This window comes from Betta splendens, chromosome 2 (assembly GCF_900634795.4).
Source record: "Betta splendens chromosome 2, fBetSpl5.4, whole genome shotgun sequence".
Taxonomy (NCBI): domain Eukaryota; kingdom Metazoa; phylum Chordata; class Actinopteri; order Anabantiformes; family Osphronemidae; genus Betta; species Betta splendens.
This window is the reverse complement of record NC_040882.2, coordinates 14,612,727-14,623,739: the sequence shown is the minus strand read 5'-3', so window position 1 is coordinate 14,623,739 and position 11,013 is coordinate 14,612,727. Positions and strand designations below refer to the sequence as shown.

The 11,013-nt window shown below is 41.5% G+C and overlaps 1 protein-coding gene across 4 annotated transcripts; it reads left to right on the top strand.

Moving 5' to 3' along the window:
* The first annotated feature begins 2,668 nt into the window (after nucleotides 1-2,668).
* On the top strand, nucleotides 2,669-10,708 carry paip2b (poly(A) binding protein interacting protein 2B). 4 transcript variants are annotated; one of them, XM_029175831.3, is made up of 4 exons: nucleotides 2,669-2,891; nucleotides 8,237-8,403; nucleotides 8,634-8,816; nucleotides 8,909-10,708. In XM_029175831.3, exons 2-4 carry the CDS (start codon nucleotides 8,248-8,250, stop codon nucleotides 8,963-8,965), a joined length of 396 nt encoding a protein of 131 aa, XP_029031664.1. In that variant the 5' UTR covers nucleotides 2,669-2,891; nucleotides 8,237-8,247; the 3' UTR covers nucleotides 8,966-10,708. The 4 variants fall into 4 exon arrangements, with proteins under 4 accessions (XP_029031664.1, XP_029031646.1, XP_029031639.1 ...); XM_029175813.3 differs by having other exon boundaries at nucleotides 2,670-2,899; XM_029175806.3 differs by lacking the exon at nucleotides 2,669-2,891 and adding an exon at nucleotides 4,469-4,654.
* Nucleotides 10,709-11,013: the final 305 nt, after the last annotated feature.

The following is an 11,013-nucleotide window of genomic DNA, read 5'->3' as shown; positions in this document are numbered from 1 at the left end:
CACACACACACACACACACACACACACACACACACACACACACACACACACACACACACACACACACACACACTGTTATGAGCTATATTCCTATAGCTCATAAAAATAACTCACAATCACATCCTGAATGAAGGCCTGTTACATCACAGGTTCAGAGGTGACAGTATTAATGTTACTGCCCATGTAACTGGGCTCAATCTGTATTTTCGACCTGCATTGCCTGTACCTGTTTCCATTCTTCACACTAAGCTAAGGGCTCATAACACAGCTTTAGAGGAAGAGCTGGGCTGTCAATAATAAAGATATTATTTACTTTCCCATGAAAACAAAACTTTCTGCTGATGCTGATATTGTGGTACTTTACTTGTCCTGCACGTGCGTGGCCTTGTGTTTCTAGAACAAGAAACTCCACATATTGTACATATGCAGCTTTTTGCGGGATGTGTGTTAACAGGGCATGTGGATTAAAGGCCCTGCTACATGTAGATATATCAGGCTCCTGCAGGAAACAGAAAGAAACAACACGTTCTGAGCACCAGTGTGAGCACATGAACAGCAATGTATGTGTGTGAGTGCAGCATTGGCCAAATTCACCCTGATGAAGCCTTTGGGTGGAGGCATGGGGCGACAGGAAAAGCAGCAGGAGACAGGGAGACACACACACACACACACACACACACACACACACACTACACGATTGCCGTTTGGCATAAGGTCTGGGCTATTGTGTAATAAATAATCAAAAGAGCAAAAGAGAGAGAGGAAGTGAATGTACAGTATGATTAATAATTGAACAGTAAAGACAGACCAATGGAGCGAGAGGAGGGAAAGGGGCGTAGTCCAGCAGCCATGGGGGGAGCAAAGGAAAGAAAAGAAGGGAAATAGTTTTAGCTGTGGACATGCCTGATACATTTATGAAGTCAAGACATTGCTCTAATCCCAAGGTTTCCAGGAAGTGTTGCCTTAGACCTTCACAAATGAATCTGATGCAGACACATCTCAGTGGACACTGTGCACATCCATGCATGTCACATCCAACTGACGTAGCAAGTTATAAATCTGTTACAGTGACACTTGTGATAATAACTCTCCTGCTCCACTATTGTTCAGTACTGTAGTATTACATTTCTCCTTAACATGCATTAGTGGTTATGGCTGTAAAAATGGGATCGTGGACCAGGTCTGCTGCCTGACGCCCCTGCATGTGCTATGCTCTAACGTTTCTGCTGGTGGACACACAACACTGTCTGAACCGACACAATGTGTTACAGTCGCCCTCCAAAGTTATTTTAAGGTAATGCACCCTGCCCCCGGGATGCTTTTTCTCCCTCTGCTCTGTTCTACAATGGCAGTAAACCGAGGCCTGAATGAGACTTCAGTCAGAAAGAAAATGCTGAAGCGCCGAAAAGCAAGTAAAGTTAAAGAAAGGTTATTTTCAGAATCTAGCCTGAGAATGGCTAAATTTTTAATACTGTATAGACTAAACTGTTAATGGCAGGATCCCAGCAAGGTTATGTTGAAATGGGTTAGATGAATAAAGTGGAAAACATTCAATCTCTGTTTAAGATGAGCTGAGCTGTAACTCCCATGATGAAAACAGGTGATTCTCATTTTAAGCTCTGACCAAAAATAGACTAAATAGTCACTGAAGCTATAAAGGGGTCTGATGCAAATGAGGTGGCCATTCTGTCCGACTGTGCCATATTGGTCATTGTCTATATTTGGATCGGATCTTGTCAGGAGCAGCAATATCAAGCTGTTTTCACTGGTCACGCCTATCTCACAGCACCTAGGGTGGAGCATGGCACCCCTCTGTCACTGTGCAAGTGGGTGGGTGTACAAGAATATGCCAGTCGTGTCTGTCCCTCGTATTATATTAGTTGGATTAAATAATTTAGCATGCACAAATCGTGTATTGACAACAAGGCTGCCCTGAAACTAATACATTTATTTAGTTTCATTTAATGTTCTTAAGAAAAATGTTTATTCAACTGGATGACAAGTAGCATAAAATATTACATTAAACAGTAATTAATAAAAGCAGTGTTTTTGCCATGCACTTTATTTAGAATGTATTTTATAAAGACAACTGAATAAAAACATGTCCGGGCTCCAGTGTGTTGAGAGAGTTTTGCAAAATTACTGTGGTAATATCATAAAGGTCAACCAAAAGTTTAAAAAACTGAAATAAACACAGCTTACGTTAAAATGTTTTTCTAGAGTTTTGGACACATTAGAAGCAACTATAAAATAATGCATTCCAGTGCAAAACCAGCAGACAATGAAACATAAAGTATAAACAGTTGAAAAATCCCCTTGAATCTTTCAAATCAAAAACTGAGAAATGTGAAAAGCAACTGCAGCTTACTAACACGCCACACACTGCTATCACTACACACTGTACTACTTAAAGAGACACTGGACCAACACAGATCACTGCCATCAGTCAGACGCAGTTAACGCTTGACGGTGTCAAACATTAACCGATCCCATCGATTACTAAAGGGAGAGTGAGGGATGAAATCGACTACACTTTGTTTACCTACGTGAATGGAGGGAAAAGGCGGGGCGCGTGTACGTCTGGGCCAATAGCATCGAGTGGAAGGGGTGACGGACGTACGATGCAGCCAATGCGTGACGTGTACAGCTGGACAAACACGACCACGACACAACGATTTTCCCTCTCAACGTTTGGCCATAAAACTGTGGATGTATCCGTTGATTAGCCGATAACGCGAGCTAACGGACCAGGGGGACAAGTGTTTGTTTGGCTTATTAGATAATCTTACAAACAATACTTGACTGTGTGGGCTTCCTGTCACGTCGGGGACCGGAAAAGTGCCGCTTTCGCACGACAGCTGGTTTGCGGATTCCCCCCATTTGCATTTGAAGTTGAGTGGTGAGTGTGATGTTGACGGAGTAACGAAATAAGCTAGCAGGTATTATAGAGAAAAGAAAGACCGGCACAGAAAAAGCAGCTAAAAGCCACGCGCGCATGATATAATTCTTGTTACATACTACTAACTTGTGCTATTTTCTCTGAGCGCCTGCTTCATTAACGGTAATGTCACCGCAGCCAAACAATACTAGCTACTATTACTGTGTTGCACCACTTAGCGGAGTCCTCGTATATTGGATTGTAAAGAGGGAAATTCCCGTATAAATATCACCATAAAGGTTGCCAGTCTGCTCGTTTATTAGTTATACTTGCCTTGTGATAACTGGCAACATCGCAGCACCGTCAAATTCATAAAAACATTAATTTACATGCTCATTTACATGATCAGAGATTCAAGGCTATGTAGCACACACCTGATCCGCTATAGGCCACTTAATATTAATTAAAATCATATAGTCCTCCTGTAAAAAGTCAGTTAAAGTGTGGCTGGCTGGATATGTGTAATTATTGGACAGATATGATGTTATTTCTAAAGCCACGCAGGCATTTGTGTTCTGGAAGCAGAGTGTAGCGGTGGTGTGGTGGAGGGATGTTTGTTCACATGCTGCGTTCAGGAACCGCCTGGAAGTTCCTGCTTTAAATAGCTAACGTGGCCAGATAGACACAACATGCATGGTGTAAAAGTCGGCACTGTTGTTTATGTTTTTTAAAAGTTTTGCCCTCTGCTCAGTGTATTTCGACGTTTAATTCTTTATAATGAAGATAATAGTTACATTAGTAGTTGTTTGGACATAGGCAGTAATTTAGTTAGGGTTAGGTTAGTGACTTTCCACATGTAGTTACTTTCATGTGAACTCACGTTCAAGGTTGTTTTTTTGCGGTATGAAACAGGTAGAAGCGCTGTTAACTTCAGAGTAAACTGTTGTCATTAAGTAAATGTATTTAACTTACCATCCCACTGGGTGTTTGACCAAGCAAAACATAGCATAATATTATGTCATGCTGCGACACTGCAGGCCAGGATGATGAAAGAACACCCACAGTGTTTTCTTTATCTAACTTAGCAACAAAACTTTAATCAAAAAATATTTTCATCGGAATCAACAAATGAAACTACTCAAACTGCATCAGGGCAGGATTTGGTTCCATCTTGATATCAATCATTCAGTTGCTCATCAGCCCCTGGGGGGAATAGGAATGGGAATACTGTGGTGGGATATAACCAGATGTTGTGTTGTAGCTGCTTGGATATCCAGGCCACATCTGTCTTTGCACATAACTGCAAATATTTTTGCACAATAAACAAAGAATTCATTCTTTCTTGAGCAGCTTGTGTTTCATTTTCTTGAAAAGTACACTGCCTGCCTGCACGCCTGCATACTAATATTTGTTGATTGAATGTGATTCATTGTTCAAATGGAAATCAGCAGGTTATAAAGGTTTTCGCTGGCCCACATCCCAGTAATTAGATGAATTCAAACCACCTCGTAGTTCAAAGGAAGAGTTGCGTGGTATGTTTTAACAGGATGTTCGGTTCGTTTGACATTTAAGTTCTCGTGAAGGCAGCACGGACCACGTGACCGAGCCAGCTTTCTAACGTTAGCACGGTGGCTAACAGGATTTAACTAAGTTGAGCTACGGTGCATCGCAGCGCACAGAAATCCCCGCTGGGCCAACGACGAACGCGCTTAATTGGCGGTGTAGTTGCCATTACTTTGTGTTACGTTGAAGACGAGGCCAAGGACACAATGCCAGGTAACGCTGACGCGAGAAAGCGTTGGTTTTTACGTGTCGTGTTTTGTTCGCGGAGCCTCCGCGGTGTCCTGAGCGGAGCCTTGTTTTGTTGACCTGCTTCACTGATGCTGCCATGCTGTAGCAGCGTGCTAGCTCGTAGCGGAGCCGCCGACTTTGTCCGGCCTCAAGCATCCGAACGGGGATTGTAGCTGACCACGCCGCAGGCTTCACATTGTTGTGATATCCGCACGCGGTGCTGTCGTTTAGCGCTTTGTGCGCCTTTTAAGCTGTTTTCGCCCTAACGTGTTTTCTGGGCTCACTGAGTGTAGCAGTTTCCAGCCCGTCAGTCGACTGCCCTTTGTTGTTTAACACACAGCTTTCACCTTAGGCCCGTTTATTGACAGCTACGTGTACCTGTGCGCTCGCAGCCACCGTGGACTAGCCACTTAGCATCACCTTGGCTCAAACCGCCCAGTCCTTCTCGCCAACTTTCAGGTAGGCCCGGACACCTGGATTAGCCCGTTAGCTCGGCGTTAGCAGGCTACGACGACGCAGCTCTAAACACACTACACGAGCTGCTGCCTTACATAATCTACCATGGAGTGTTTTGTTTTTGCCAAAACAAGCTCCGTAAGCATATTTCATTATTTCATTTATGCACGTTTGTCGGACTTGATTAATACGTTTACGCAATTGTTGCTCCGTTAATTGGGTCCAAGATTAAACCCGGTTGCTTTCTGTGAAAAAGTAGGGAATCGAGGAGCCGACGTGCCCAACTTTTATACATAGTCATTTTTAGTTTATGCGGGTCTTTTCTAATTGTTTAAGCTTAATTGTTGTGCAAATTAGCAACTCTTATAGCATTTTACGATTGGGTTGACGGCACTGAGTGGAGTAAAGTCATCTAAGTCCTATATAATGCATGTACATATGCTCCTTGTTAGTAACTTACCAAGATTACGTGGCTTGTCAAATGTTAAACGTGCACCAAGATAGTGTCAATTGTTTTTGCACTAGTGCATGCGGACACCGTTAAGCAGCTGTTTAATCGGTTGCTAATAGGTCCCAACGATAGCTCCTGTCAAGATAGTATTTCTTGTTTCACCTGTTTCAACAGTCCACTTGCACAAAACATGTAGACTTCTGTCAGAAAGGAATAGGTACTCCATGTATGGTCTCTGCAAATTACATGGTTAAAGTGGAAAAACTGCTATTTAAACATGTTAAACACCATGTGCAGTACATAATGCCTCAATGTGCACAGTCTATACTTTGAATCTAATTTTTATGGCTGGTATAGTGACACATCATAGGAGTAAATATATGCTAGCAGTAAGCTTCAGCAACTGTTGAATATTGATTTCAAGGCTGCTGTACCAGTCTCATATAGACATGCACATTATGTTTTTAATGTGTACTTTAAATTTCCAACAGATGACTGTATTAGTAAGTCTAAGAAATGATGTTGGTCATTTAAACCCTCAGACTTTTATTAACAAAATAATAAAAGGAGAAAAGCAGCAATTTTTGGAAGGTGATTATAGAGACATATTTGACGGAAGGTGATTATAGAGACAAATTTGACTTTAAGTGTTAGCTGAATCATTTTTTGTCAGCTCTCTGTGACATTATTGTTGTGTACTGTTTGAATTTCTTGGCTGTGAGACATGTTGAATTTAATGCAGCACATTGTGAATGCAACTGGCACTTTAATAAGCATCCAGGCAAATTTGGCTGTTGTTCCTCAGTACTTTTATAGACCGTAGTAAAAAAATCAACACTTTCACTCTGGCATGTGTAGTTAAAACATGCAGCCGAATTAAGTTTAGGCCCCTGTTTGTCCTGTAAGAAGAAAAAAAAGCATGATTGTCACTGCATCCTTTCTGGTCTTTCTGGTCATAGATAAACAGGGAGATGCCTGACTGCTCACCTACTTGGACAATCAGTAATTTATTTTTTAATAAATTGTTTAGTTAAACTCTTCTGAAGGACAGTGTTGGTCGCAGGTTACTTTTTTTTTTTTTTGGTGGCATCAGAAACATGCGACCAAGTAACATCTTGTCCTAGACATGGAAATAAGGTCATTGTAGGGGGGAAGTTGCTGTTGATAATTAGCACCAGTTGAACATTGCAGCGGTGCATGTGTCTGCATGAGACTGACCCTGGAGCTCTGCGCACGGCTCAGTTGAGATCACCGGTTTTCTTTTTTCACTTCCCCCACTCTGAGGCTGCAGTTGAGTCATGACAAGTCTGTTGGCGCTGGCTGTCTGAGGATTATGTCATTATAGTGGGCATGCGTCTTCATATTGGGAACGAGGTCTGTCTCACCTGGGGGTACTAATGAACAATAGTCATGTCTAGTTAATTCAAAAAGATGGAGCTGGCTTTTTAAACTTCAACGTTGCATTGAATTAATGCAGCCTTGCTTAACAGATAAATATCAATCACGTGAAAGTGAAACATAAACAGTAGAAAAGATAATAAACACATTATTCTCTGCCCAACCAGCACATGAACATCAGCGTCCAAGCATTACATTTTCAACTAAGCAAGAATGGCGGCAAATTCAGCATCTTTATTTAACCCTGTGCGTGCGTGTTTTACACTTACAGCACCATTACGCACGATGACTCACTCTAGTTGTCTTGACTAAAACGTGCAGACAGTGTCTCTCAGCCATGCAAACATCTGTGCCTCTGTTGACATCAGATCAGTCACATTTTTTGGTGGTAGACATTTTCTCTTTCTAATGAACTGATCTAATGGATCATAATGGTGAAACATCTTAAGGCTAGTAAATAAACTTTGTTTCTGTCCAGTCCTTCATCTTATCCATGTTGAGGCAGCATTAGCCACATGCTACAGTACAATTGCAGCTTCATTTTTGTCTTTTGGCTCATGTTAACTATGTTGCAACTGGTAATTTTCTTTTTGATATAGAAAGGTCAGTATAAATGATGGCTTCACAAAGTGGCACGGCTGTTTTAAGGAAAACAGTAAAATGTAGTAGTGATTGCTAGTCTGTATTGTTTCACTTTTTTAATTAATTTACTTAGCATGTTAGTTCTTTGATGGATAAATGTCCATACATTCTTTTCTAATTAGCTTCTCCCCTTATGTCCCTATAGTCAAACATAAGTCTTGCTTTTTTTGTCTTTCAATCAGACTTGAATCTTACTTGTCAAGATTGTTTTGGTTATGCTCTCACTTAAGCATGTGGTTGTGCTTTGTTTTCTCCATTAGCCTGTACCCTAACGAACACGTGTGAACGTTTGTGTGCCAATAAATGTTGTTGTACAACTTTTCTTGTTGCAACAAGTCTGTGTAGATCTGTTTTGTTGTGGCCTTAAACCAGAAAACAGTTCACAACTATAAGGGGAAAGAGGTTGTATTTGTAAAATATCAGTAGAGGCAGAGTATGGGGTAAGATTTGGAGATGAAAGGCAGAGATTTTTAGATGCTGTTTTTGTTTTATTTTTACTTGGCTTGTAAATCATGGAAATGTGCTTCCATGATGAATTTGATCAAAAGCATAATAAAGCTTTTCAGTTCCAGTTTTTATCTCTTTACAACATTAAACATTTTGTCTATCTACCTGTGCAGAGCCAGCTGAGATGAGCGGTCCCGAGGTGGCCAAGACACCAGGAGGCGGTGGTCCGGGCAAGGAGGGCAAGGAGCCGGTGGCCAATGGGCACACGGGAGAGAGCAGCGACGCCAACCCCTTCGCTGAGTACATGTGGATGGAAAATGAGGAGGAGTACAACAGACAGGTGTGCACATTATGAGTCCAGACACTGGTACAACATTTTTTGTATTCAAAATGTTACAAATTTAAATTAAGAAAAACATTATTTTAAGTTATTTTCATTATTTAGGAGTGAAGACAGAATGCGTTGGCCATGCTTGAATTAAATAGTTTTTTTTATAAGATTATTGCATGGTGTCCTATGTGAAGTTTCTCACATAAATACCTGGTGTCTGTTCCCTGTCATCTCCACAGGTGGAAGAGGAGCTGTTAGAGCAGGAATTCTTGGAGCGCTGCTTCCAAGAAATGCTAGAGGAGGAGGACCAGGACTGGTTCATCCCGTCACGTGACCTCAACAACCAGGGGGTGGCGCAGCTGCAACAGCAGCTCAACGGCCTGTCCGTCAGCGATCACCACAGCAACCTGGAGGAAGTGGCAGTGAGTCAGAGAAGCACCAAGTTTAACCGCATGTTTTACTCTCTTGATGCTGACATATATTCATTTCTCTCTTTTCTCCTTGATTTCTGCAGAGGAAGAGCATCTTGAATCCTGAAGCAAAGGAGTTTGTCCCGGGAAAGAAATACTAGGAGTCCCCCTCACCCCCATGGAGCCTCCACATGCACAAACACAGACACACACCAGTCCTCACTTATTCTCAGAGACTCTGGCAATTGCAGCCACACACACACACACACACACACACACATACACTCTGATTATCTTACATAGACACACACGCTCATCCCTACACTCTTGAAGTCAATGGCGTGCTGGCAGGCCCAATCGGGGGGTGGGGGGATTTCTTTAATTTTTTTTTCTTTATTCTTTTTATTTCCTGTTTGTTTCTTGTAAACTGAGGGACAGTGGGAACAGGGGTGGGGAATCGGGGTGTAATACCAGCACCGCTCTACAGTGCTAGTTCATCATTGCATTTCACATGACACTGATGTTTACAGAGCATGCAGATGTCTTTGAAGCCCCTTTTGAACTGAGGCAGCTACCAGCGAGTGATGTCAGGATGAAAAAAATCCAAACGTCTAATAAAAACTAAACAGAACTTCACGTACTTGTAAAATTGTTTGCTGTCTGATTGAACATTGCTTTTCAGAATTATAAGGATTTTGTGACCGTGATAATAGAATGACTAACATTCAAGGGACTTGATGGACGTCTGTCACTGCTCTGTAGACTTACACGGTCAGTCAAACCCGTCAGCGTTTGCCTCTATGATGTCATGAGCTTTCTGCGACATCACAGATCTTGTGCATCTGGAGATGCAAGTTACTTTTATCTTCAGCGGCACTGTTCCAGACCAAATACAGACCCTGACGCTCCCTGAGTGATCAGACAACACATGGACAGATTAAATCAATAAGTAACATTGTTTACCCAATCCAAGTTGGAAGTCCATGTTTATCTTTTGTCTAGGTTATAAGAAATTTAAATTTCCCACTATGAAATTAACATTATCAAGAAAATGCTACTTAGCAGGCGCAGAGCTTTTTTTTTTTTTTTTGGAACCTTATTTTTTTGCCATTGTTTTCTGCGTCCATAACTTAATTCTTCACTTAAATTTGGAATCATGGAATATGATGAATTGAGTTATTGAGGGAGTATTTGGTCTGGAACCTAGACGCTGCCTCTTTCTGCCCAAACAGTTTCAAGTGTCCACATCCAAATCAGGTTTTCAAATGGCCTCTCCTCCTCTTATGTAATTTCCTGTGTTTTTTGAGAATGAGGCATTTTGTGTCTCTACTGGGTACAGTAACCTGTGGTGTCCATTCAGTACTAGCCATAGGAAGATACGTGTGGAGACAGTATTGTCACATCCAGTCCGAATATAGCAGTAACGAACATGCGGCCTCCTTTATGTTCTTCTCTTTGTAGGTTGAATTTCTGGAGGAAGTTTTTTTTTTTTTTTTTTTCTTTAAACCACACGTCTTTACTCTGGTCTGCTTTTCCCTGAAACATCAGCATCTTTGAAGTTGTGAACCAATCTGGAAAAGAACCGCTACCAACCCAATGGCAAATTGGTGTCCATTTAATTGATTCTTGTTGTCACCAAGGAAACGTGACCAGAACATGGAGATAATTAAGTCTTGGTTTAATGAGAACTACCTTTAATAGTGTTGGACCACAACCGTCGAATGGCACCCTGGTGAATCCGATAGGAATGTCCGCCAGGTGGATTGTACAACATGAAATCATTTTTGGTGATTTTTTTTTGAGTTAGAAGACAGAGGCTGTTTAAAAAAAAGAGTTGAAGACACAGTATAAATTTCAATACAAAGAAAAATAATGAAAAAAGGCAAATAAAGAAGTTAAAGACATGTGGTTGTTTCTTTGTTTTCACATTGTTGTGTATGAACCTAGAATAGCCCATGCACTTATCAGGTCGTGGTCTCAAGCTAAACGTCAGAATGAGTGACGCAGCAGGAATAAGACCCCGAACACCTAAGGAAAATCTATTTAGCAGACGCAAAATAGGATTGGCCCAGTCGGAGCACAGTGTAAATAACGGGTGAGAGTCTACTAAAGCGGCGCAGATTGGTTAACAACCCACAAGATGGGGAGGAAATATAAAACAGGAAGTACTCAAACAGAACACGGCACTGAGTGATCATTTATCCATAAA

Bases quoted from the DNA above. Each gene is read 5' to 3' on its own strand.
- paip2b (XM_029175806.3), top strand. The intron at 8,404-8,633 runs GTGTGCACATTA...TCATCTCCACAG, and splicing joins AGGAGGAGTACAACAGACAG to GTGGAAGAGGAGCTGTTAGA. The intron at 8,817-8,908 runs GTGAGTCAGAGA...TGATTTCTGCAG, and splicing joins GCAACCTGGAGGAAGTGGCA to AGGAAGAGCATCTTGAATCC.